The sequence below is a fragment of the Aptenodytes patagonicus genome, chromosome W (genome assembly GCF_965638725.1).
Source record: "Aptenodytes patagonicus chromosome W, bAptPat1.pri.cur, whole genome shotgun sequence".
NCBI lineage: Eukaryota > Metazoa > Chordata > Aves > Sphenisciformes > Spheniscidae > Aptenodytes > Aptenodytes patagonicus.
Window position 1 is genome coordinate 28872876 of NC_134981.1, and position 27509 is coordinate 28900384.

Consider the following 27509-nt stretch of genomic DNA (forward strand, 5'->3'; position numbering starts at 1 on the left):
CCGTTGTTTAGCCCGATGGTACAGCCTCATTTTGAAGGCAGCGTACAGTATTTGTTACTCCTTCTTGACAAGGACATTGCAGAACTAAAGGAGGTTCAGCAAAGGAGAATGAAAACAGTCACAGCCAAGGGAAATCTGTTATATACAGAAAATTTTGGTGATCATTTACTTCAGAAAACAGATAAGATGGTCACAATAAAATGGTAATAATTATTCTTTTGTTGTAGCATAAATTTCCTCTGAAAATGGAAGTCAGCAGGTAAAAAGCTAGTAAATGGAATTAATACACTTGTTTCCTGCAGTTAAACTGCAGAATTCGCCCACAGGCTAATCTGAACCAGTCTGAGGCTCCCCGGCCCCCGCCTCACCACCGCCCCCTCACGGCTCCCGCCTCACCACCGCCCCCTCACAGCGCCCCCCGGCGGCGATGCCCGCCCCGCGCCAGCTCTGCGCCCGCCTCCGCGCGGCGACACGGCACCCACTCAGCGATCGATTGCTCAGGCCCCTCTCGGCCCCCGCCCGCTGGAGAGCTGGTCTCCCCGCGGAGCTCGATTAAGAAGGCCTTTCCCTCAGCGGGAGTGCCCACGCCCGATCATCCCACCGAGCCGCTGGGTGCAGCAGGCGGCGAGGGACAGTCTTGCTGTCGTAGCGAGCTGCCCTTGGGGGGGTGTGAGTGCTGCTCCCGATGCTGTGGTGGCTGATTGATGGCGGCCGGGAGCCGCAGGGCCTGGCGGAGGTAAGGCGGCGGGCGGGCGTGGCGGAAGGGGACGGAGCAGCTCGCGGCGGGAGGCAGGGTCAGGAGCAGCGTTAGGGTCGTTGGTGGGGAGGGGGCAGGCAGTGGGCTTAGTCAGGAGCCGCCGGCTGGGCTGGGGGTAGTTTTAGGTCTATGGGGGTGGACGGTGGCATTTTCGTCAGGGTGGGTTTGCTTATCCCGTGGTGGTAGTGCGGCTGGGCCCTGCGCCGGGCTCTCTGGAGCAAGGGACCTTCAGGGCTAGCTCGGCGGCCCTGTGAGATTTTCTGGCTGTTAGAAAGGGTTAGAAGCTTCGTTGAAGAGAGAGAGGGGAGGAAAAAAACCACAAAAGCAAGCCCCCCCAAGCTGAGCTTGCCCAGGAGCTGAAGGGCTTGGGAGCCGTCTCTGTCGGGAGCGTCCCGGCTTCCTCCCTCCTGCTCAGCGCGTCCTGGGCAAGTGGGGGTTATGTTGTATAGCTTGCAAGCATATGGAGTCCTGCCCTCGGGACTCCGTGGTCGATAATGTAAATTATAGGCAGTAACTTATTATTTATGTGGCCTAGTTGTTTATAGTAGTTTTCTAATATTTCTTCTCAGTTTCTCATCCATAAAATAAACTGGACCTATGTAATGCACTGAACGTGGACATCCTTCCTAATGCCTTACTCAGAAAAAGAGTTTTACTGAATTTGAGGGAGAAGTTATTGGGATTTTGTCCCTAAGACTGCTGAATTTCTCAGTCTGTACTTAACAAGAATTAATTAACACTGTTACTGGGCTTCTTACACTTAGTGCTTTTGTAATCTAGACAAATATGAGGAAGTAATTCTTTTTCAGCTGCTGTATATGAGCAAGCCATGACAATATCATGGTTGGTTTCAAATGCCAGTATTTACTTTGGTAGAAATTTGAGTCTGTACCAATTCGGAATGATGGTGTCCGGGAATGCCTCTGACCTTTGTCATCAGTCAAAATGTTGGTTGTATTACAGTTGTATTTAGTGGGTTTGTGTGCAGTTGTTCTTAAAAGGAAAATGGGAAATACCTAACAGCATTCTAAGATGTGCTAGAAAACTACACTGGTGTGTGTCCCTCTCCAAAGTTTAAACTCTGGCTATAGTTTACTTATACTGTGATTTAATAAAGCATGAACGTGAGTCAAGGTGTGGTCCAGTTCTTCTATTCTGCTGTTCGCAGATTTCTTAAACCTCATCCACAGGACTTCTGTTCTTATTGCTACCACTGGTTTGCTGAATCATGGCAATCATTTTGGGTCTCTGGAAAAACTGAATAATAAATATTTGGGATTAACCCTTATAAAACTTTTTGTTCTTTTTTTCTGCATTATGTAATATTGTTTCAATCTAAAGATGATTTTCATAACCATTAACTCTCTCTGTACTCTTCTTAAATAGATAAGGAAGCCCCCACACTGCTGTGGGCTATGGACTGATTGTGTTTGTTTCATGTGCTATGGCTTCAGTCAGTCATGAAGGGGCCAGATGTATTAGAGTCTGACATTGCACTGAGTGAATAGGGGAAGCCTCTGGCAAAGCTTTCTTAAATTGATGAAATGTAAATTTCTCCTTACCCATTTCTTTCTTTACTGTGGAATTGAAAATCATTTAGACTCAATCTTCTGAATCTCTTCAGTTGATGGCCATGGTGTACATCTTAAGCAGAGTAGCTCTGGTAATGGGAGCAGTCTAACTGCAGTAGCATCATAGTCCATATAAGCTAATTTATCATGCTCTGTGATACATACAGAAGTATGTCTAGATACTCTTGTATCCATATTTTTGGTGAATTGCTTTTGAAAATCCCACTTTTAAATGCTTCAAATCACAGGGGTTATAGGAAGTTCTGAAGCCGAGATGAATGTTGTGGGTAGGTTTTTTTTGGTTTTTATTTTTTGTTTTTTGTTTTTTTTACTGATTATTGTAGTGATGCTTACAGGTCCTGCATAAAAACATGCAAGTTGAGAATAGATTCCATTAGCATCAGCATCTAGCTTTCTCTTCTAAAAACTTGATGTTGCTACAAGAGAGTTCAATTAATAGTTTATATCAAAAATAGATTTCTTCAGAGAAAGAATGCACATGTAACCCAACACTTCAGTAAATATTAATGAAGATCTGAAGAGAGTGTAGCTTGTTGTATGACAGTACTGGGGGAAAAAAACCTGTTATTTTGTTGTTATCTGTAGTACTTCATCAGCACTGTACCTTTCAGTATTCACAGGCATTCTTAGGTAGGACAGAATTAAGAAAAAAAATAAGATTAGACAGGTTGTTCAAAAGAAGTAGCATGGTCTTGTACTGAACAGGAAGCAACAACAGAATATAGAATTGGGATGTTATGTTACAAATTCTGACTTTTCAAAGCGATGTTACAATTGTTTTGTGAATGTATGTTTCTATTAGTAAATAAAAAATCGAAGTCTTCTGACTACAGTATTGCTAATGTCATCTGTTCAGCGATGCTGAGATTTGCTTAGGATTTTTAGAACTCTAAATTTTTGTAAGGAATGTTTTGTTTTGCTTTTGACAGCTGAACTCCTAGATTCCATATTTGTCCAGCTGTTCTTTATAACTATGTGGACTATACTTGCATTATTTTAAATGGGAAATGCTATTCTCACATAATTGCATAAAATGCTTCATGAAATGCGTCAGATACCACAAAACCAAGATAAAATTACAAGAACTAGCATTTTGATAACCTTCATTTTAAAAATAAACATAGATTTCTTTCCCTATTTATTAACTTTGTAATTCTTAACTTCTGAAGAATAGTATCATAGTACCAATACAGAAGTAATAGAAAATAACTTATTATTCCTGCAAGAAAATATTAAATTTTCTGAGGATAATTGCCTTTCACGTAGGATTACCTCTCATGTATGCTACATGTGGTACAGTGTTCAGTAATTGCTGTTTTACAGTGTAGGTTCTGTTGAAGTCTTCAAAGAAGAGACAGTCCTGGAAGTAAGATGATGTTGGCTGTCATGTAAAATAAATCTGGAAGCAGGAGAGTGCTTGTCCTGGTTTCGGCAGGGATAGAGTTAATTTCCTTTCTAGTAGCTGGTACAGTGTTTTGGATTTAGGATGAGAACAAAGTTGATAACACACCGATGTTTTAGTTGTTGCTAGGTAATGCTTACACTAGCCAAGGACTTTTTAGTTTCCCATGTTCTACTGACTGAGAAGGCTGCAGGTGCACAAGAAGCTGGGAGGGGGCACAGCCAAACTGACCAAAGGGACATTCCATACCATGTGACGTCATGCGCAGTACATAAACTGGGGAAAGCTGGCCAGGGGGGCCGCTGCTCGGGGACTGGCTGGGCATCGGTCGGCGGGTGGTGAGCAATTGTACTGTGCATCACTTGCTTTGTGTATTATTATTATTATCATATTATTATTATCATTTTATTTCAATTATTAAACTGTTTTTATCTCAACCCATGAGTTTTTCTCACTTGTGCTCTTCCAATTCTCTCCCCCATCCCACCGTGGGTGGGGGGAGTGAGCGAGCGGCTGCGTGGTGCTTAGTTGCCAACTGAGATTAAACCACGACAGTGCTGTCACTGAGTTACTACTGAGCTATTTAGATTTTTTTTTTTTTTTTTTAAATAATGTCTAATAGCAAGTTGTTCCAGAATGTGGAAGACCTTAAACACAAAAAAGTTTTCTATTGAAACAAACTGATGATTGAGATTAGCAGAACTATCATGCCTTGACACTGCAGTCCTATGCAATATTTTGTTGACCCTGCCTGATGATTAGCTTGCTCTGAGTGATTGATAGTTCTTTTAATTAATAGTCTAGTTGAGGTAATTGCAGATGCTGTTCTATAAAATGATTAATCATTCTCTGTGTTTTTCTAAGCTGTTGGCTTTGGTATTTTGTGAATAGAGTCCCAACGGATGATTTATATATTACTGAACAGCATTTATTCTTACTTATTTTAAAGATGTTGTCTTTATATAGGATTTCAAAATTAAACGGTAGATGAAGATGTGAGAAGTTCACAGACCTCTCAGAAGATGTGTAATTTAATGAAAAACTGAATGTATGGTGAATTGAGTCATGAAGCTGGCTCTACATGACAGCTCATGATTAAACTGGGTTTTTGTCTTGGTGTATCAGTGATTAAAGCAGTACAAATTTTTTTTTTAAACAGAAAATGCTATATTATAACTTAAAATACATGCTATAGAAGGATATTATTTACTTGAAATAATAAGAAATGATCTTTTGTAATGACTTTCATTAAGAGAATTATATTTCAGAAACAATTTAACTTCAAATATAACTATACATTCACACATGAGTCTATAGATTGTTAGACATTACAAAGACCTGATGAAAATAACTGTGTCAGTGCAAAATAAATTTGATTTTTTTTTTTTTTTTTTATTTTTATGAGTTTTAGAAATCATCTGTACAGATGATTGGTGAAGAACAAATACAGAATCCTTACATGGAACTCCTTGCGTTGAAAGGTCATCAAGATATAGTACGATTTCTAGTGCAAATAGATGATTGCAGGTATGAGATTGCATTTCAAATTGTTTCACAGCATCCTTGGGAATACTTCAGAGAATATTTATGAAAATGTAGTAATATTTTTAATTCTCTCTTCTTATTTTTGGTGGGGGGAGGGTCAGGAAAAGCCTGGAGTCAAAAAAGGCAAGGGATGAACACTCCCTTTTCTTGGTATGTTACTACATCTTTTGGCTTTTCTCGTAAGTTATACTTTCATGAGAAAAGAATGGTGATGGAATTATGTTTCTTGGTACAAATTCATTTGTTTGAAAGAAATGCCTTTAGCTAATTCAGCCCTTCTTTTTCAGACTGTTCCCGGGTTGAACTTTCCCTTCTGTACATGCATACGCACACTTTCTCCCAGGACAATGTGCAATAGTGTCTGCTTCTGTTCTGAGTGGATGCATGTGTTTTATGTTTTTGAATTGAGGATAGCTTTTATTTCACCTTTTGGTTCTACAAAAGAATGTAATAGACTCCTACAGATACACTGAATGTAGCAATTGAACATGACATTCTCAACAATATTGAATGTTGCTATTCCTTTCTTTCCGATCTTTTGTCAAGTCTCCCATGTCTGCACTTTTTTAGTAGCGCCTGAAGCCATGTATTTGTTATACTTTCTTCTGAAACTCTAGTGCTTAATTCACTTGAACTTTGGTTAATGCAACTTTTTTCTGAACTTCTCGAATTCTGAAATTTTCACTACTTTATTCAGAATGACTACTTACTAAAATTCAACATATGCCTAATCTCTGAATTACACATCTCCTCCAATTTGCTGTTGTTCAACTTGCTGTACTTTGAAACATTACAGTTCCTTTGTTTCCTCTCTTCCAATTTTTAACTTTGTGCATTTTTTGTGTATTCCCTGACAATCTTTATCTGTTCTGTTCTTAGTTACTTGTAACTAGGTCCAACTTTATTGTGAACTCTGAGGAAAGTCTCATCTAAAACCTGGAAAACTGGTTATGAAGCAGAGATGAAGTCACTAGATTTACCATTGTCACTTTGGAAGTGTGACTGAGAGAATGAATTATGATAGTTTTATGTTATGACCTGGCTTCTATCCTAGCTTTGTCTAAATTAGCCTTGCATGTTCTCTCATTTAGTCAATAATAAGCGTAGTGACTCTTGGCTGATGTGGGGAATTAAATAGAAAACCTTTAGAACTAAGAACGTAAATAATAGGCAAGAGTCTATCTGGTAAGGAGCTGTAGTAATTTATAGCTTTTATGGATTAGGCACAGAAGGGGATTTCTAATATATTCATCAATACACTACACAAACATAACATGGGTAAGAGTTTGGTTTATATCCTTGAAGTGTACAGCAGGCATTTTGTGAAGGAAGATTCTCTCCTTCCTCATGCACATTGATTGGGCAGGTGGTCTCTTCCAAATTTGGAATGCCTACAGAATCTTATTTTCTAATCATCTTGTAAATATGTAAACATAAAATTTCACAGAAGACTTTTTTTTTTTTTAAATATATTTTCATTTGGAAGGGACCTACAATGATCATCTAGTCCAACCGCCTGACCACTTCAGGGCAGACCAAAAGTTAAAGCATGTTATTAAGGACTCCATGGAGAATTTTTAGCTTGTCAGTTTTCATTCTTAATGTCATAAATATACATCAGAAAAGTTACATGCATTTCCATAAAATTTATTTTTCTACATTAAAATAATCCACCAGAAGATTCATATAAAAATAGAAGATTCTTGTGGGTTTTTTTTGTTTGTTTTTTTCCCCAGATAAGCTTCTGAAATGTTTTTATTTAGTTTCTGCAGCTATTCCATTGTGTGCTTTTTGTCAACTGTTGTAAGCCAAGTTTCACGCTTCAGGTCTTTAGATAATATCATCTTATTGAGAATTTTGCAGGATTTTCTTGTTTTCTCAGTGGCTCAGCTAAAACCAGTGAGTGGAAAATTTTCTCAGATTGTTTTTTGAAGATACTAAATAAATCCTGCATAAATGTAACAGAAAGCTGTGCATTTTTTTTTTTCTCTTGTATTTTTTTAACATGAAGTGAGGGTCATAGTGATTGGAAGATCACTAAAGAAGGCTAAGCCTCAGCAAGAGTTCCAAAAAATGGACTGAGATAAAATTGCATGTAATACTCTAGCATTTGACACATTAAACTAAACAGAGTTCATAACACATTTTAAGAATAGCTTTTTTGTTGCTCATTTGACCATTCCTTGCTCCTTCAGGAAACAGACAAGGTTATAGAGGATGGTGATCATGACTGGAAAAGAATCAGGTGACCCATGAAACTCCACCTTGGTGAACAGAATGTATCTGTAGGTTAACTGACTCTATAATATACCTTTATATTTAAACAGAAATCCTGGTTAGAGGATGAAGAGGAAAAAACACAAAACAGCACTCTATTCAACTTCCATGTTGATGAATTACACTCATGCCTTCTTTCAAACACCAGTTTTCTTCTCAAAGTTTTGTTCAAGTGGCACACAGTTCCAATATTAGTTGAGAAAGGAATTGGAATTTAAAGGGTTCTTGCTGAAATGTGAGAGTCTTACTATTTTAAGGTCTTGACCTTGTGACAAAACAAGGTATAATAGAGCTAAACTAAAAGGCAACTAAAGATAAGAAATTAATGTTATCAGAGGTGTGTGTGGAAGATTGGTTTTTGCCCCAATCTTTTTAAAGAAGGGGCTTGATTGGATATAAAATAATGAAAGATATGAAGAAAGTACAGTTGGTACCTTTTTTTTTTTTTTTTTTTTTTTTTACTATAATAGAAAAAAAACAAGAGGGCATTTGGAAGAAAGCGGGGGGAACCGTATGGCTTTATGCCTGAAAACATAGTCTGTTAGCAAGTTTCACATACATCGTAATTGCAAAGTACGAGTCTGTACTGGTTTTGGCTGGGATAGAGTTAATTTTCTTCATAGTAGCTAGTATGGGGCTATGTTTTGGATTTCTGCTGGAAACAGTGTTGATAATACAGGGATGTTTTTGTTATTGCTGAGCAGTGCTTACACAGAGTCAAGGCCTTTTCTGCTTCTCACACCACCCCACCAGCGAGTAGGCTGGGGGTATGCAAGAAGTTGGGAGGGGGGACAGCCAGGACAGCTGACCCCAACTGACCAAAGGGACATTCTATACCATATGACATCATGCTCGGCATATAAAGCTGGGGGAAGAAGAAGGAAGGGGGGGGGGGATGTTTGGAGTGATGGCGTTTGTCTTCCCAAGTAACTGTTATGTGTGATGGAGCCCTGCTTTCCTGGAGATGGCTGAACACCTGCCAGCCCATGGGAAGTAGTGAATGAATTCCTTGTTTTGCTTTGCTTGTGTGTGCAACTTTTGCTTTACCTATTAAACTGTCTTTATCTCAACCCACGAGTTTTCTCACTTTTCCTCTTCCGATTCTCTCCCCCATCCCACTGTGGGGGGAGTGAGCGAGCGGCTGTGTGGTGCTTAGTTGCCGGCTGGGGTTAAACCATGACAGAGTCTAAAAGAAAGGACATGTATGTAGTTAATGAAACCATTCACAGCTGGTAACAGAAAAAAATCTCAGACGTGATATAACCTCTCTTCTTCATGACTTTCTTGCACACAGTACAAATCTTTAGTTCTCTAAATATTAACTGTTTAACCCTTGGCGAAGGCTTAAAACAAAAGGGAAAAAATTAGAAGGTAGGTATATTTGCAACTAACAACTGAATTAAATTTTCTTGGAAGGTCTTGCTAGGTTCTAGGCTTTCTCAACTCATAGTATGTCTTTACTGGGTAAGCTGGGATTTGTGCTCCAGCTTCAGTGCAGCTGTGGTGGGTACAAATGTAGGCAGATGTTTGCAGATATTCACTCTAGCCTAGGGAAAAGATTTAATTTAGGTCAGACTTTGTTAATGTGAGATTAACAAACTAATAACATGCTAAAATGAACCTGTTTTTTCCTCATATGGTATGCCCTTTAGCTGGATTTTTAGCAGAAGCCATATTCAGCACCTTAAATGCACTCCCTTTGGGAGTTCTTTTAAGCCACTGGTTAAAGTATCGTGATAAATACTGGGCTCCTCTGCTCCTGGGCTGAACTCAGATTAGTGGTTTGTAACTTTTTTAGATGTCTTGCAGTCGGTTGGCTCTGACTGATAGTATTTGGTTTTAGAATGCGGTGTTATTTGGTGTATAAGATATCATATTAAATTTTTAAACAAGAGAATTGGTTCTGTATTGTGGGATTCTATTTATAATAGTATGTATTGGAAATCTTAAGCCTTGTTCTTGTATTAAGTATATGTTGATAAACACCTATTTAAATGTACTGACTTCAGTTTATAAACTGTAATTGGGATTTATGAATATGCATTTATTCTTTAGATTAAAGCCAGAGTCTGATATATCTTGTAAATATTTTTCTTACATAACTGCTTACTGCTGTTCCACTATATTATGCTATATTGAAGATTTCACAACTTTTTTTTTCTTTTTTCTTTTTTTTTTTTTTTTCAGGTTTGCATCTGCAGGAGATGATGGAATCATATTTCTGTGGAATGCTCAGGTTAGTTCTTTTTTTGGGGGGGTTAGCTTGTGTGCTCTGGAGAGGGTAGAAGTTGGGGAGAGGAGTTAGAAATATCTACTAGTGAAAAAGCAGAATAAATAAGAATTGTTGCACAGATTCATAGCAGAGCTGCTGTTTGAAAATGTAGAAGTGGAGGGAGTCCGTCAAATCTTAGCTTACAAAGGAGAGCTAGGAAAGTAAAAGCTGTGTGAACCCAAGAGAACAATAAGTTTTATAAGTTAGAATGTTTTGGGAAGACAGTGATTTTTAGAGAGATTTGAGATGAAATAATGACATGAAAAGCAGAGGTGTATATGAACTTGTGACTTGAATTCTTTTTTTAAAATATGTTCAGTGTTTACTGTAAACACTAAGATATTGACTACTGATTCAACAAATACATAGCAAGGTCCCAATCCTGCTAAGATTTATATCTATACTCTAGTTTTAAGTACATTTCAGTGGCTCTATTTGCAATATCTTTTTGTAGTATAACTGGTTAGACTAAATGGAGAGCTAACACAAAACTGTGTTGGAAAGACACCAAAGTCAGTGAAAGTTAAACATTTCATGCAGTGCAGAAACAAGGCTGGCCTTGCTTGCTGTGATAAAAATCTTATAACTTTTGAAAACCTTCCAAGACATTAGATTTATCATGGAAATAGTGCTCTGTAAGTGTGATACCAGTTGTTCTGCTCCTCTGCTCTGTGTCTCCATATCATTGACAAAATTATAGAGAAGGGATGAGCATTAGACCTGTGTTAAGGAGGACTAGTATACAAGTTAGATTGTTCAATAGGAAGTCTAAAAGGGAGATGTACTGTGCTGTCTAAACTGGGAGTATCAGACATTCAAATTAAGGAAGGAAGGAAGAAATCTCAGACTGTGAACTTTTGTGGAAATCTTTCAGAAAAGATTTATGTGTGACACTTATGATGGTGGAATTTTAAAATACAGAAGGGGGAACTTGAAACTCTTCCTCTCTTTTGAGCAGTTTCAGTTAGTGCTTTGCTGTTGAAGGCCTTTTATAATTATATAATTTGGAAAAGGAATTTTTTTTGAATATTCAAAAACATATATGTGAGTATATATACTCGGTGTTCCGAGTAGTTCGTGGATGTAAAACTCATTTAGATGTTGAGCTTAGGAACAGAGTTCAATTTCCTACTTCTATAGGATTTTTATTACGTTTTTAAGCAAATCTTTTTGTAGTTTTAATTCAAAAACTTAACCCACAAGTGTAAAGAAGTATACAGTTATAACTACCCTGTATTTTAATTGCATTATTAAAATGCCAGTATGCTTCTGCATGTTTGTTTGTTGGGTTTTGCCATCTAACTAAACAGAGCAGAAGTAGCTGCAGTTATCTAAACCACCATCTTGAAGCTATAGATAATGTACGTACTAAATAAAGCTGTCAGGAAATTGGCAGTACTGTTTTTGCCATAAATATAGGTCAAGTTTTTCTAATTAAAATAAAAAATTACTTTTTTCAGGAGAGGGTTTGTCAACAAATCTGAATTACTGTAGTATCAGTTAAATAGGGTGAATGGCCAATATTTGCATTAAAATAAATGAGTTTAATACAGAACTTAGTTCTTAAAGGCTTTTAGAGTTTTTTTTTTACACTTGGAATAATTTTTATTATGTAGTATTCCTTTACATTTATACTTAATACGTTATTTAATTCAGGGTAAGATCTTGAAAAGTATTAAAGGTAGGAAGAAGTAAATCCATAAATGCATAATATCCAGTAGGTATAACTTTGAAAAGACAATCAGGATTTAGAAGACTGAGTCTCTGCATACCTATTTCCCAATCTGTCATTTAGTTACAAACACAGCAGTTATATTTACAATATATAAAATCCTTTTGGTTTCCTTAATGAATAAAGTCAGGTTTGGGACTGCACTAGTGGCAGACAGGTTCAGAAAGTGTCATGTTTCCATTCTACTGTAAAGGTAAGCTGAGGAAACCCTAGGTATGTCTGTAGGCTTGTTGTATACAGTAATCTATTATGTATGGCTCATGGGCCATATGGGCAGGTGTGTTAAAATGAACAGCAGTGTTTGGTTTAAGAACAGGTAACCCTTAAATAGTGAGCAGCCGAGAAGGCACAATTCTTAATTTCTTTTTGGAACTCTCAATACCTCAGTTTTCTTTTTTGAAAGGCTGTAGAACAAAGGTCATTTTATGGCTTAGTTTTGTTACTGGATTGGAAAAGGTAACCTACAGTCAAACTAGTTCTTTAATGTTAATAGTAGAAAAATTCACTGGAAAATCAGGTTTTACATTGTTGTTGGAAAAATGCAACATATTATAGTATGTAATTAATTCTGTTTCTCAGGAAAGTGACACTTTAATACTGTATTTCACAGTACTTACAGCTTTATCTAGTTAAAGCTCATGATCATTTCACTGAAAAACTCCCTGTAGAACTTTTGCAGGAGACATATCTGATTTTTGTTCTGCAGTGTTTGACAGTTCTTCAAAGACTGGATGTATGGTTGGAGGGAGTGATCTATGTGTTTGGAACCGAAAATTAGATCTCTTGTGTAAGACCAATCATCTTACTGATGCAAGTAAAAATGTAAATGACTCATTATAGCTGTTAAAGTGCAAGTTAAATGGATCTGTATAATGATACAAAACCAACTTGACAAATTCTCTTTAATTCTAATGATAACATTATCTATTAGAGCCACTCTAATTTTTTTTAAATGTCAGACTTAATAGTTTCAAAATTAAGACTGCTTTTAATCTCCTGTGCTGTGTGAATTTTAGAATACGTCAAATCTCAGTAACTACATTAGCTTGGACTTACAGGGCTAGACCTCAGTTACTGATTTATACACGTTCGCTGTAATGGGGACCAGATCCTTTGACTGGCTTTCTCTGTGAAGGAGCTGGAGTTTTATTATTCCTAAGTAAAGCTTTGTAGTAGTAGAGCAGTAAAGACTTCTTTTTTTTATTAAGAATCAGTACTTTTTATGTAGAAAATGAAGATTTTGATAGAAATACAGTAAATGTAATTGAGATCTCAATGTCAATCATGCTTTTATATTAATAAGCTTTGGTGGGTTGAACCTGGTTGCCAGGTGCCCACCAAGCTGCTCTATCACTCCCCCTCCTCAATTGGACAGGCGGAGAAAAATACGACGAAAGGCTCATGGGTCAAGATAAGGACAAGGAGATCACTCGGCAATTACCGTCACAGGCAAAACAGACTTGGCTTGGGGAAATCAGTTTAATTTATTGCCAATCAAAAGTCAGAGTAGGGTAATGAGAAATAAAACCAAATCTTAAAACACCTTCCCCTCACCCCTCCCTTCTTCCCGGGCTCAACTTCACTCCTGATTTTCTTTACCTCCTCCCCCCGAGTGGTGCAGGGGGATGGGGAATGAGGGTTGTGGTCAGTTCATCACACGTTGTCTCTGCTGCTCCTTCTTCCTCACACTCTTCCCCTGCTCCAGCATGGGGTCCCTCCCACAGGAGACAGTCCTCCATGAACTTCTCCAACGTGGGTTCTTCCCATGGGCTGCAGTTCTTCATGAACTGCTCCAGTGTGGGTCCTTTCCACGGGGTGCAGTCCTTCAGGAACAGACTGCTCCAGCGTGGGTCCCCCATGGGGTCACAGGTCCTGCCAGGAGCCTGCTCCAGCGTGGGCTCCTCTCCACGGGGTCACAGCCTCCTTCAGGTGCATCCACCTGCTCCGGCATGGGGTCCTCCACAGGCTGCAGGGTGAATATCTGCTCCACCGTGGACCTCCATGGGCTGCAGGGGGATAACCTGTGTGTCACCATGGTCTTCACCCCGGGCTGCAGGGGAATCTCTGCTCTGGCACCTGCAGCACCTCCTCCCCCTCCTTCTTCACTGACCTTGGTGTCTGCAGAGTTGTTTCTCTCACATATTCTCACTCCTCTCTCAGCTGCTGTTGCGCAGCAACTTTCCCCCTTCTTAAATATGTTATCACAGAGGCGCTACCACCATTGCTGCTTGGCTCAGCCTTGGCCAGCGGCGGGTCTGTCTTGGAGCCGTCTGGAACTGGCTCTGTTGGACATGAGGGCGGCTTCTGGCATCTTCTCACAGAAGCCACCCCTGTAGCCCCCTCCTCTGCTACCAAAACCGTGCCACATAAACCCAATACATAAGCTTATATATTATCTGGCCATATGTTGTGGTTTAACCCCAGCTGGCAACTAAGCACCACACAGCTGCTCCCTCACTCCCCCCACAGTGGGATGGGGGAGAGAATCGGAAGGGTAAAAGTGAGAAAACTCATGGGTTGAGATAAGGACAGTTTAATAGGCAAGGCAAAAGCTGCGCACACAAGCAAAGCAAAATAAGGAATTCATTCACTACTTCCTATGGGCTGGCAGGTGTTCAGCCATCTCCAGGAAAGCAGAGCTCCATCACGCCTAACAGTTACTTGGGAAGACAAATGCCATCACTCCAAACATCCCCCCCCCTCCTTCTTCTTCCCCCAGCTTTATATGCTGAGCATGACATCATATGGTATGGAATATCCCTTTGGTCGTTTTGGGTCAGCTGTCCCAGCTGTGTCCCCTCCCAACTTCTTGTGCACCCCCAGCCTGCTCGCTGGTGGGGTGGTGTGAGAGGCAGAAAAGGCCTTGACTCTGTGTAAGCACTGCTCAGCAATAACAAAAACATCCCTGTGTTATCAACGCTGTTTTCAGCACAAATCCAAAACATAGCCCCATACTAGCTACTATGAAGAAAATTAACTCTATCCCAGCCAAAACCAGCACACCAAGTGAAGAAAATTGTTGCATATTGTTGCCATGCTTTACAAAGATAGCTACAAAGCTGTGAATCAAATTCAAAGCTGGAACCGATATGTTCCTTATTTTTGTCATAGGATGGAGTAGTGGTAGACAAAACCTGAATCTTTGAGGATATTAATACTTTTTTGGTTCGATACGAGGTATCATGCCAAAGACCAGTCGGAAGTGGTGCTGTAGTACTTAGCATGAGATGCTATTGAAACTTTTGTACAAGGGGTCAATGGGATGTGCAGCATTGGCCCTCTTTTCTCTTGCTTTCTTTGTGGGGAAAGAGACAAGTTGGGAGAATTCCCCAAGGAATAAGCAGAATGATGTGGCAGCACAGTTTGGGGGAATTCTGTGCAGGATGAAGGCAGAATGACAGCAAGCTGGACACTTTATTTTGTGCCCTATTCTGCTTCAGCTGGCTCTGCACGATATTATAGTATCATGCATACTGTAGTAGTATCAGTATCTAATGACTTTGGTATTGCATATGTTTAGAGTCTCAATAATCACCGGTGTCCTTAATATTGTCCAGCATTAGGACACAAACAGCTGTATTTAAAATAAAAAGATTATTGGTTCCCAGCTTCACATCAGGTTTGATGTTCAGAATTCTGCTGGATTCAGGACCAAACCTCCTGACTCTGCCTCAGTCTGAGGTAATCTGTTCATTTCTGATGCAGTTTTAATTTCGCTCCAGGTAATATGCTTTTATTTTGCTAATAACTTATATGTGGAAGGAAGATGATGAAGAACCTTATATTTATTAATAAGGAATTATCACTTTACTGTGTTTTTTTGGGGTCAATGAATATCCTTTTCTCCCTTATCTCCTGTATTTTTACAGATATCAGTGCTTTGGTTGAATTGCCTAAAAATTGTGTTGCAGCAGCTGTTGGCAAAGAGCTAAGTGAGCATGTTGCATTTCTGTTAAATGTTTGTGTTCCTCTATAATTGGCTGTTTATCAGAATATGTGTACAGAGCACGCTGCTGGAATTGTATAGGAAAAGTAAATGGTGTTAGGGTGTGATAAGCAACCACCTTCTTTCTTTTTTCCCTTATTTGACAAAGAGGCAGACAATATTGATCTCCTTCAGGAATTTCATTGAGATCTGCATGATAAAACTTTTCTATATTCTTTGTTATTACTGTTAATGCCACCTGTCCAGATCTGATTGTAGAGAACTACGTTTGTCCTTCTGGAGAAAGTCTGGAACTCATTATCTGAGCTGTCAGATACTAGGCTTCCCTAGAGCCTCCTTATCCCAAGATCAGGAGTGTGAGATATTGCCGATGAAATACTATCCAAAGCTATAATGAGACAATGTGACGTTTTCTGTTGCTCATTTAGAGACAGGATTTTCTATGTATGCAAACTATAAATCATTAGCTAGCTATCGGTGGAGAGTCTTTTAAATAAGTGTTTTATAAAATTATTGAAATGTCGAAATATGGAAAAAAAAAATCCAGGAGATAAAGTAGAACACCGAGTCAACAAAACAACAGATTTTGCTTAATATGATTAAACACTTAGCTGAAAAATAGCAATCCGATATTCTGATAAAAGAATCGGGAGCAAATTAAAAATAGTCTTATTGTGTTTAGACATTGGTATATAATGTAAACTTCCATCTGAACTTCCCACAGTTCTTTTGTAGTGCCCTTGAGATAGCAAAAAAGGAATTCTAAGACTGGTTAAAATAAAGTCTTAATTCATGGAGATTTTGATTGCCTTATTAGAGAATATTGCATCCTTTTGAATAATAGCTTTCAGTCAGATGAGTTCTTAAGAAAGATGTTTCACTTTTAGACATCTTTACGGATAAGTAAGCTAATACTTTTCACTTCTGCTTTCTACAACCTCTGATGTTGACTGATTCTCTGAATTTCAAAGTTACTAGGCTGAAATGTTTTATCCTATAGTTGCTGTAGTAAGTCGTTAATAATAACACTAATAAATTATTCCATTTTTTTGTGTGTTGTGAGTGGTCATAAGTGGCTTTGTACATCTTGTAGTCTCATTTATAATATGATGTAGTCTGTGTCTTTCTGAAAACGATGTGTTTTATTTAAACATAGCTACATTTTACTCTGAATAATAAAGCTTGTTTAGACAATTTCTCTCTCTATCTTTGAAGTAATTTTTAGGTTGATTGCTTCTAATGATGGATCTGAAGTTTGGAATATCCTTGAAGAAAATGCCTTGTTGACTGTGGGGATGGGAATCTCACTAACGGACATTCCTGAGTTTGATTTTAATGAGCAAACACTGTACCACCTGGCATGACAAGGCACTTAAGCAGAAAACAACGGAGAAAGGAATGTGCAGCTGGAAGGAGAAAAACAAGATAAAGACCATGAAGGCATTTCGCATGATCAGGAAGAACGGGCCAATCTGCTAGAGCATAGATGCGCGTGAACACAAGGCTATAACCTATCTGCAAGCTGCAGGTAGCGCGTGTACACTTCTGCTTGCTATAAAAGATGCTAACAAAAAGCAATAAAGGTCTTTGGTTGCTGTGTCTGCCGGAGTCCGTGCCACTTTTCACCCCCACAAATGGCGCCCAACATGGGGCGAGAATGCTGGAGCAGAGCACCGGTGGGGAGCCAGCTGAACGAGTCACAGCCAGCGGGAGACAGAGCAGTCTCAGGAAAGAGCTGGAGCCGGAACTTTGAATCATCGCCTCGTCGGAGCAGAGGTGAGCAGCTGGGAAACTTAAAATGGGATCGCAACTAACTAAGGAGGAGGAATCTATACTATGTATTATTAAGAAACTGTTAGAAAAGCGTGGAGTTAAGTATGATGGCCATACCCTCCGCCTATTGCTTTCATGGCTAAAACGAAAGGGAATTTCCCCCTGATTCGGCTACTGCTTTTCAGAAGGAAACTTGGGATAAGGCGGGGAACTTGTTGTGGGATGCAGCTACCGGGGGAGATGAGACTGCAAAAACGGTCCTTACTACATGGCGCTTAGTCTCAGATACATTAAAACAATTGAAGTGTAATCGTACTGCCCATCAAGCTGTGGTGGCAGCCACTGCTCCTGATCCACCGACTCCGGCCACTCCAGACCAGGCTCCCTCGGAACCTTTGCCCGGTCCGAGTGGGACAGATCAGCCTGAGGGAGGGGAAAAATTTCTGACCGAGGCTCTTTCGGCCCTGACGATATCAAGTTATCAAGTGATCTCGGACAGTCTCCTAAACAACAGAGCAGAGGGGTCTCAAGCCACGACAATGAACCCTTAAACTATGATCCGGCTGCTCACTGGCAGGCTGTTCGACAACAAGCCTTGGCAGAAGGAGACCTTTCTACTGTGGCATACCCTGTCATAATTAGTGAACAAGGTCCTAACAGTTGGCAGCCCCTTCAATGGGATTTGGTTAAGGAGTGAAGGCGGACCATCATGCAATGTGGATTGGGAGCGCCTTTTACACAGAGCCTATTGCAAAATATTGTGAAGGGACACTTGTTAACCCCTTTCGATACCAAAGCGTTAGCTGATTTAATATTTTCCCCTACACAAAGAGTGCTCTGGCAAGCCCACTGGCGAGAGCTCTGTGATCGGGCAGCTTTACAGAACTTGGAGCGGCGAGCAGGAGACCCGCTACGGGCCGCGGGACTCGCTCAGTTAATGGGGGAGGACCCTATCAATACGCCGCAACTGCAGGCACGGCTGGCGCCTGAAATTTTAAGACAATCAGCAGACCTTGCGTTTCAAGCAATGGTAAAGGTCCCTGATACAGGACGACCGGTAAAATCCTTTACTAGCATTAAGCAAGGGACCAACGAACCTTATATGGATTTTATCGACAAGCTCCAAGAAGCTATTCAAAAACAAATACAAAATCCTGAAGCCAAAGAGGCATTGCTTATGAAATTGGCTATAGAGAATGCCAATGAGGACTGTAAAAGAGTCTTGCAGACATTGCGAAATCCGACCATAATAGACATGCTTGACGCGTGCAATCGTGTGGGTTCAATTACACATAAGAATGAGGTTTTTGCAGCCTGTTTAGCCGCTGCCTTGCGTCCCGGTAACAAAGCGTGTTTCTGCTGTGGAAACTCGGGGCATTTTAAACGGCAATGTCCTGAGAATCCTGTACAGAAGGGAGGATCGGAAGGAATTCAGCAGCCCCCTGGTATTTGCCCACGCTGCCGCAAGGGGAGGCACTATGTTAATCAATGCCGGTCAAAGTACGATCTCCGCGGTCGACCCTTGTCGGGAAACGGGAAGTCGAGCGCGAGGTGGGGGCACGCACCGACACAAATGCCACCCCAAAATCCCCAACCCCAAAACCCCATGAGACCGCTGTCTCAGCAGGCCTGGATCACCTCAAGGCCAGAACCATTGGCAGTGCCGGAGTGGATGTCTCCACAGCCACCAACCTCTCTATAAACGATCAGACTGTGCACAGGGTGCCCCTCAATGTGAGAGGCCCCCTTGGCCAGGGGCTGAGTGCCCTATTGGTGGGGAGGTCCAGTGCTACTATGCAGGGTTTGTTTGTGTTACCTGGGGTTATCGACTCTGATTATACGGGACAGCTGCAAGCGTTGCTATGGACCCCGTCTCCTCCAGTGTTTATTCCAGCTGGAAGCAGGATTGCACAGCTAGTTCCTTTTAAGAGTATGGTTCGTAATCGGGATCCTATTTCCTGGGGGGGCTGGTGGATTTGGGTCAACAGGTGAACCAAATATTTTTTGGACTCAGCTTGTCCAAAGAACTCAGCCCACTTTGACCTGCACTCTAAAGAATAAAGGCAGCAAACCGGAACAACTGGTAGTGAAGGGAATGATAGATACAGGGGCAGACGTTACTATCATCAGTACTGCAAAGTGGCCTGGATCATGGGAAACCATCCCGGTCAACACAGGGCTAGTGGGAATCGGAGGCCTGTCGACGTCCAGGCAGAGTGCCAACTTAATACAGATTGTAAGCCTGGAAGGGCAGGTTGCAACTATTCGACCTTTTGTGGTTCCTGCGCTGTTAAGCCTGTGGGGACGAGATGTCTTGAGCACTTGGGGACTAGTGATTGGCACTGCTGATTCGCATCAACATTTTTAGCGGGGGTCGCTGGCGCTCGGCCCACCGTTCGACTCACATGGCTCACCGATCAGCCAGTGTGGGTGGATCAGTGGCCCCTATCACAGGAAAAGGCCGACGCGTTGCGAACGTTAGTGGACGAGCAAGTGAGTCAAGGACATCTGGTTCCCACCACCAGCGCCTGGAACACCCCAGTGTTTGTTATAAAAAAGAAAAGTGGCAAATGGAGACTTCTACATGATTTACGGCAAGTAAATGCCGTGATTCAGGATATGGGGACATTGCAACCAGGTATGCCTTCACCGACATTGATACCTTGTCAATGGGACATTGTGATTCTCGATTTGAAAGACTGCTTTTTCACGATTCCCTTAGCGCCGGAAGATGCTCCCAGATTTGCCTTCTCTCTCCCAGTTGTAAACCATCAAGGGCCTAGGCTGCGATATCATTGGACGGTGTTGCCCCAGGGCATGAAAAACAGTCCCACAATATGTCAAATGTATGTTGCGCGTGCGTTGTCGCCCATAAGAAACAAATATCCTGACTTAATTTGTTATCACTACATGGACGATATTGTAATCGCCAGATGAGACCCAAAGGAACTGGTCACAGTTATGAAAGATATGTTGCAGGGGTTAAAGACATACGGCTTGCAAATAGCTCCTGAAAAGGTGCAGGTGCAAGCCCCGTGGAAGTACTTGGGGTGGAAGATTTTAGAACATACGATACAGCCCCAACCCATAACCTTGCAATCTAACATTAAAACACTGAATGACTTGCAAAAACTAGTAGGGACTATCAATTGGGTACGCCCATTGCTGGGAATAGATAATGACATGTTAACCCCACTGTTCAAGTTGTTAAAGGGTGATCCTGAGTTGACATCTCCACGAGAATTAACGACAGAGGCCAAACAAGCGCTACGAAAAATATCACAGGCGCTTACCGAAAGGCAAGCACAACGAGTGATTGAAGGATTGGGAGTTAACTTGTATGTCCTAAATCAGTCCCGACAAGCAGTGGGCCTCTTGGGCCAATGGGACAGCAAGGGTACCCAGGACCCCTTAGCCATCATTGAGTGGGTATTCCTGCTGCATCAAGCACCAAAAACGATAGTAACGAGGGTGGAAATGTTTTCGATGCTTGTGTGAAAAGGACGTGCGCGATGTTTGGAATTAACGGGCACAGATCTTAAAACAATTTATCTCCCACTGACTAAAGACCACCTTAATTGGTGTGAGGCTAATAGCCTAGAACTACAGATAGCGCTGGAAAACTTTAAGGGACAAATTCTAATTCACTATCCATCTCACAAATTATTCTCCCTTAATGAGGACATTAGTATAATTCCTGAATCGTTGAGTAAGGAGGTACCTGTCGAAGGACCCACCTTATTCACCGATGGATCAGGACGAACAGGTAAGGCAGTTATAGTGTGGTGCGAAAAAGGGGAATGGAAACATCAAGTTCACCATGTTGTAGGAAGTCCTCAGCTGGTGGAAATATACGCAGTAATTCAGGTCTTTCTCCAATGGGAGATGCCATTAAATTTGGTTACTGATTCTCAGTACGTCGCCAACGTTGTCAGGCGCTTGGAAAAGGCTTGGCTCAAAGAAGTTGATAACGAACCTGTGTTTTTAATGTTCAAACAGGTATGGGACTTGTTGAATCGCCACGTAAACCCGTATTACGTGCTCCACGTGAGGAGTCATACCTCTCTCCCAGGGTTTATATCAGAAGGGAATGCGCGAGCTGATCGTCTCGCTGCCCCCGTATGGACAGTCCCTGTACCAGACGTTTCTACACAAGCCCGATTGTCACACGAGTTTTTCCATCAATCTGCCCGAATGCTGCGCCAACTATTTGGGTTGACTTGGGACACGGCACGAAGTATCGCACAAATGTGTCCTGACTGTCAGCAATTAGTTCCCATACCCCAAACAGGGGTAAATCCCCGAGGAGAAAAGGCCCTACAGATTTGGCAATCCAATGTTACTCATATTGGAGAATTTGGCAAACGAAAATATGTGCATGTTTCCATCGATACGTTCTCCGGAGCTCTATGGGCGACCGCAGAGACCGGAGAAAAAAGCAAAGATATTTTACGGCACTGGAAAGGGGCCTTTGCTGCTCTAGGGGTTCCACACCAGATCAAAATGGACAATGGGTCTGGGTACATAAGCGCAAAAACGCAGGCCTTTTTGGCACAATGGGGCATTCGACATATCACTGGTATCCCTTATTCCCCTCAGAGCCAGGGTATCGTTGAGCGGGCTCATCTTACTCTCAAGCAGCTACTACAAAAACAAAAAGGGGGAATGCTAGGGGAATCACCGCAAGCCCGCCTCCATAAAGCAATATATGTGTTAAATCATCTTACAATAAGGGAAGACAGGACAGCAGTTGGCAGCCCTAACACGGTAATAGCGAGACACTTTACATCTTGTAACTCAGCTTCTCCGGTAGGAGAAAGGGCTCGGGTGTGGGTCAAGTCATTGGAAAATAGCCAATGGGAAGGCCCTTATGATCTTATAACATGGGGGAGAGGATATGCTTGTGTTTCCACAGATCGTGGACCCTGGTGGATACCTGCCCGCTGCGTTCGACCGTATCTGGACAAGGAGCCCACAGATGCATCAATGGTTTGAAGTAGATTACTGGGACTTACACAAAGTATCTCATTCGATATTTGGGGAACCACCTAGTGGGCCAGGCCGTGCCGGGGTATATAGGGGACCAAGTGGGTTGCCATTAGCCGTGGACTGGGAACACCAGGCGGCGGAGAACAGTCAACTGGATAATCGAGAGGTGACAGGGATTCCCTGCCTCCAGTGTCCCGGATCAACACATCACGCATGGACTTTGTGCAAATGTAATAGTTGTGAGAGAAACCGGTATTGTCACTCTCAGTTCCGGGCGGGAAGGTGCACAAGGTGTAAAGGGAATACCACCGGGAGCGCCGAACCACAGATTCTACAGCTAGTGTGTGGGAGATCACATTGTGTCCCCCAGCTGTGGACTGTGTGGGAAACGGACTGGGAAAGTACCAAACGACAGTGTGACAAACGACTTGGGTGGAAACGGAACAAAAAGAGAACGTAAACCATGACGCCAGTATGGGGGGGGGTGTCTTGTGGCTAGTATCACTGTGTGCGGTTGCTGCGTTATGGGCACCCTCACAGCCGAAGGAAAATGTTTGGGTAACTCTGGCCAATCAGACAGGACAAGATTCCATCTGCCTGTCGATATCTTCCCCCGGTAACCCCTTCTTCACCTGCCTAGCGGGGCTTCCTTTAGATAATTGGGACTTGGGCCTGATTAGTCCTTTCAAGGAGGCCTGCGGGGGGGGACGACACGCCACTGACAATTGGGATGGATGCCTACCACATCTTAATCACTTGCCAATAGAACCTCAGGAACTCGAGCTATTAGGGTCCGTAAAAATGGATTGGTGTTTGTATTTCAATTATTCAGGGGCCAATGTTTCCCGGGCCTGGTCAGTTAACGCTACCCTGGAAATCTATAAAAATGAATCACTGTGGTGTAACCACACAAGCAGCAATATATCTAAATCATCCAGTGCACCTATAGGATTACCCAGGGGGGTCTTTTTAATATGTGGAGACCGGGCCTGGCCTGGCATTCCCTCTCATATTAAAGGTGGGCCGTGTTCGTTGGGAAGATTAACTCTACTAATGCCAAACACATCTATGATCCTAGACCACAGAAGGGGCACCCCTAAGACGCGCAGTAAGCGCAGAGCACATGCCTACACTTCACAATGTGATGATGCTGTCGACCTATGGAACCGGAACACTATAGCTGCGGTTGCAATCTTGGCTCCAGGTGTCGCAGCAGCAAAGAGTTTGGTCACATTAAATAAATTAGGATGTTGGCTAGCGAAACAATCAAATGCAACCTCTGAAGCACTAACGGGATTATTAATGGATGTAGATTCTATACGACATGCTACTTTGCAAAATAGAGCAGCGATAGATTTTTTGCTTTTAGCGCAAGGTCATGGGTGTGAAGAGTTGGAGGGAATGTGTTGTATGAACCTATCTGATCATTCGGAATCAATTCACCGCAGCATTCAGATGTTGAAGGAAGGAGTACAGAAGCTAAGAGTGGAAGACCCCTGGGACTGGTTGGATAAATTATTCGGGAAATGGGGTCTAAGTGGCTGGTTAAAAGGACTAGCCAAGCTAGGAGGGCTATGCTTAGTAATGTTCCTTTGCATCCTGGTTTGTGTGCCGTGTCTGTTACAAGGTATGCGAAAAATGATTGAAAGATCGGTTTCAGCAGTGTTTCTAGTAAAACAAAAAGGGGGAGATGTGGGGATGGGAATCTCACTAACGGACATTCCTGAGTTTGATTTTAATGAGCAAACACTGTACTACCTGGCATGACAAGGCACTTAAGCAGAAAACAACGGAGAAAGGAATGTGCAGCTGGAAGGAGAAAAACAAGATAAAGACCATGAAGGCATTTCGCATGATCAGGAAGAACGGGCCAATCTGCTAGAGCATAGATGCGCGTGAACACAAGGCTATAACCTATCTGCAAGCTGCAGGTAGTGCGTGTACACTTCTGCTTGCTATAAAAGATGCTAACAAAAAGCAATAAAGGTCTTTGGTTGCCGTGCCTGCCAGAGTCCGTGCCGCTTTTCACCCCCACAGTTGACCATCAGGATAACATCTTGTCATTGGTCAGTGTTAATGGTAAGAGTGGCTTTATAATGTTACTAGTTTTATTAGTTATCAGTGGGATATTTCAATTATGGAGTTTTTGTTGGGACCAAACTTGTAACTGGAATGAAACTTCACAACTAGTAGATGTACTTTCCTGTGTAGCTGCAAAGGTAGTGAAATATTGAAAATATAATGGCTTTATTTATGGATTAACAGTGAAATGAAACCAGGCAGGTTACGATGTAGAAAAGGCTCAAAAGAGGCAGTGTCAATGACAGGAATGGAACTCTGGGTCTTCTTCCTGTTGGGAAAGTTTAAAATGCTATTTTTCTTGTTCCTTCTGATTCTTAAAATGGAATATACAACACCATGTCCTTTGCAGTTGTAGTCCCAAGGTAACTGAAAGTGCAGGCCCACATCCACACACCCAGAATATAGATCCATTATTTAGAGGCTCTGGAAGAGGATACAATCTCTGCTGCTCATTAGGACAGTACTGAGCTATTACCCAAAATTCTGTCTGCTCTTCTACAGCTACCCACCCCTTCTGTGTTGTCTTTTCTCTTTTTTTATGGAGCACCCTCTGAGCTTGGGACAAGTTATTCCTGGTGTGATAGAGAGTGTATATTTGTCCCTGGGCTTATTTGTGTCAGCCTGGTTGGCACAAAGGGGCTGTGGTACAGAGGTGATAAGAAGCTGGAAAGAAGAAAACTTGGATTCTGTGATAGTTGCTTATGGGGTTTTGTCGTGGTTTAACCTCAGCCGGCAACTGAGCACCACACAGCCGCTCGCTCGCTCTCCCCCCGCCCCAGTGGGATGGGGGAGAGAATTGGAAGAGTAAAAGTGAGAAAACTCGTGGGTTGAGATAAAAACAGTTTAATAATTGAAATAAAATAATAATAATAATAGGATATACAAAGCAAGTGATGCACAATGCAATTGCTCACCACCTGCCAACCGATGCCCAGCCAGTCCCCAAGCAGCAGCCCCCTGGCCAGCTTTCCCCAGTTTATATACTGAGCATGACATCACATGGTATGGAATATCCCTTTGGCCAGTTTGGGTCAGCTGTCCCGGCTGCGTCCCCTCCCAGCTTCTTGTGCACCTCCAGCCTTCTCAGTCGGTAGAGCATGGGAAGCTGAAAAGTCCTTGACTAGTGTAAGCACTACTTAGCAACAACTAAAACATCAGTGTGTTATCAACTTTGTTCTCATCCTAAATCCAAAACACAGCATTGTACCAGCTACTAGGAAGGAAATTAACTCTATCCCTGCCGAAACCAGGACAGGTTTCCTGTTGCCATTATTTTCTCCTGTTTTGATTATGAAGGGGAAACAATATTGGGCTTAAAAAGACAATATGCTACCTGTATTAAGTATTGTTGAAGCAGTTCCTTTCCATGTGTGATTAACAAATTCATGAGCAGCTACTTCAATCTTGCCATTAACTCATCCATTTAGTTTGTGATCAGTATTTCTGCTTGTGGCAGATATATTTTGCTGTGTCAGAGAGGTAAATGGCTCTCTTAAAATGGGCTCTCTTACCCTAACTTTCTAGGGTTGTAACCTTGTGTGAAATGAATTTTTTTTTTTTTTTAATATCGTATGATTTCTGTGTGGGGTTTTTTTTTGTTTGTTATTTACCCTCTAGACTTTACTTTTGTGACAGGTTCTCACGTGGGTGAGTTAATAGTTTGGGATGCACTCGACTGGACAAAGCAGGCATCTGAGTGCAACTTCTGGCACTCCTCTGTCCATCCAGATGCACAGTCAGAAATAAAGTTATTCCAAAGCCCAAATGAAACTTCAGTTCAACGCTTAACGTGATGAGGAGGTAAAAAGCTTTAAACAGAGCAAACTACTTCAAGTGAGTTGGCATGATCTTACCACAAAAGGCCAAGTGTTTTGTGTTTTCAATTTGGTGGTTGTTGTAAGTAATGTGAGAGGCTTCTTTAAAATGTGCACAGTTATTTTTATACAGTCGGCAACTTTTATATAAAATTTTGGTCACTGAGCTAACTGAAGGTTATAATATGTTGATGGTATGGGAACTAACGTAATGGACAACAGCATTTCTTTTTGACTGACAAATGAAGATTTATTAGTTGTTTACAGTACCACTGGAAAAAAATAAACAAGAGGTGTGTATTTTGATGACATACATCTTTTGTATTCCATGGTTCTGGAATTGCAGTTTCCAGAATAATGCGCTTCTTGAACAGTTACAGCTGAGGGTACTATGAAGTGAATTAAAGAATAGGCATATGTCTGTGTGCAGTAGTAAATAAATATTGCTGCTTCTGTTCAGATGGGCTATATTCAATTGTAAAGAGCACAAAGGTGGGTCCAAAATGCAGTCTACTGTAATCATGGTTTAAGGATAATCCAAGAGTGCTTGGTCAGAATACTCTGCAGAACCCAGTTATTGTTCAGGAAACATAAAAAATCCTCAGGTTGTTATTTACTTTTGTGAAATGTTACCAACTCTTAGTGGCAAAAGAAAAGATGTTTCATAGTTGGGGTACAGTGGGATTCTGTTTAGGGGCTTGTAGGTGCATTGCTGGGGAATGATTAAGAAAGGGATTCCTGGAAATGGATTCAGAGATGCGAGCTATAACAGAATAAAAGCTGTGGAAAAGCCTGCTGAATGTAGGCTGAGGGCCAAGTAGTCACTCAATACACTTGTCTGTTAATGAAAAGAGCATTCCTAAAACACTGGAGAGAGAAACACTGTGTGTGTGTATGGGGGAAGAGGTGTAGTTGTCCCTAGAGGTAGGATTTCCTGTGGTTTTCTTGTGGGTGCTTAGTTCTAGAAGGAGCAAAAAGCTGATCCTGTTCAGGAGAAGTTCTGTGACTGGGTGTCAAAACATTCTGACTCCCTGCTTTGAAAGCTGCAAAAGATAGGATTTAAGGGGAAAAAAGAACTCAAATATAGGGAAAAAGAATTTTGGGAAGTTCAGAAATAGTTAAAAACATTGAATGTGGAATCTGAGGCTGCTGAGGGCTTTCTTCCGCTTATGGAACTGAACTAAACACAAATTGCTGCAGAATTTCTGAGTATATTTTTATTTATTGTGAGACTTTTGAATGGTGGGAAGAAAAGGTGGTTCTAGTGTGACATCCTGAAACAGAAGGTGCTTTTAGGGCAGATCTGTCTGTATTGTAAAGTTCCGACG

At 41.6% G+C, this 27509-nt stretch overlaps 1 protein-coding gene across 3 annotated transcripts; it reads left to right on the forward strand.

Moving 5' to 3' along the window:
• The first annotated feature begins 539 nt into the window (after window positions 1–539).
• Window positions 540–17124, forward strand: LOC143171992 (WD repeat-containing protein 41-like). 3 transcript variants are annotated; one of them, XR_012997258.1, is made up of 5 exons: window positions 540–736; window positions 5157–5278; window positions 9761–9809; window positions 15447–15509; window positions 16739–17124. XR_012997258.1 is itself a non-coding variant. In XM_076361198.1 (5 exons), exons 1-4 carry the CDS (start codon window positions 686–688, stop codon window positions 15507–15509), a joined length of 279 nt encoding a protein of 92 aa, XP_076217313.1. In that variant the 5' UTR covers window positions 540–685; the 3' UTR covers window positions 16739–17124. The 3 variants fall into 3 exon arrangements, 1 of the variants encoding a protein (XP_076217313.1); XM_076361198.1 differs by having other exon boundaries at window positions 5163–5278; XR_012997257.1 differs by lacking the exon at window positions 5157–5278 and having other exon boundaries at window positions 544–736.
• The last annotated feature ends 10385 nt before the right edge of the window (window positions 17125–27509 follow it).

What these genes read in the sequence shown, in the direction of transcription:
- LOC143171992 (XM_076361198.1), top strand. Translation starts at nt 686, where the DNA reads ATGCTGTGGTGGCTGATTGATGGCGGCCGGGAGCCGCAGGGCCTGGCG. An exon ending in AGCCGCAGGGCCTGGCGGAG is followed by an intron (nt 737 to 5,162) that starts GTAAGGCGGCGG and finishes TATGAGTTTTAG; the next exon opens with AAATCATCTGTACAGATGAT. An exon ending in GTGCAAATAGATGATTGCAG is followed by an intron (nt 5,279 to 9,760) that starts GTATGAGATTGC and finishes TTTTTTTTTCAG; the next exon opens with GTTTGCATCTGCAGGAGATG.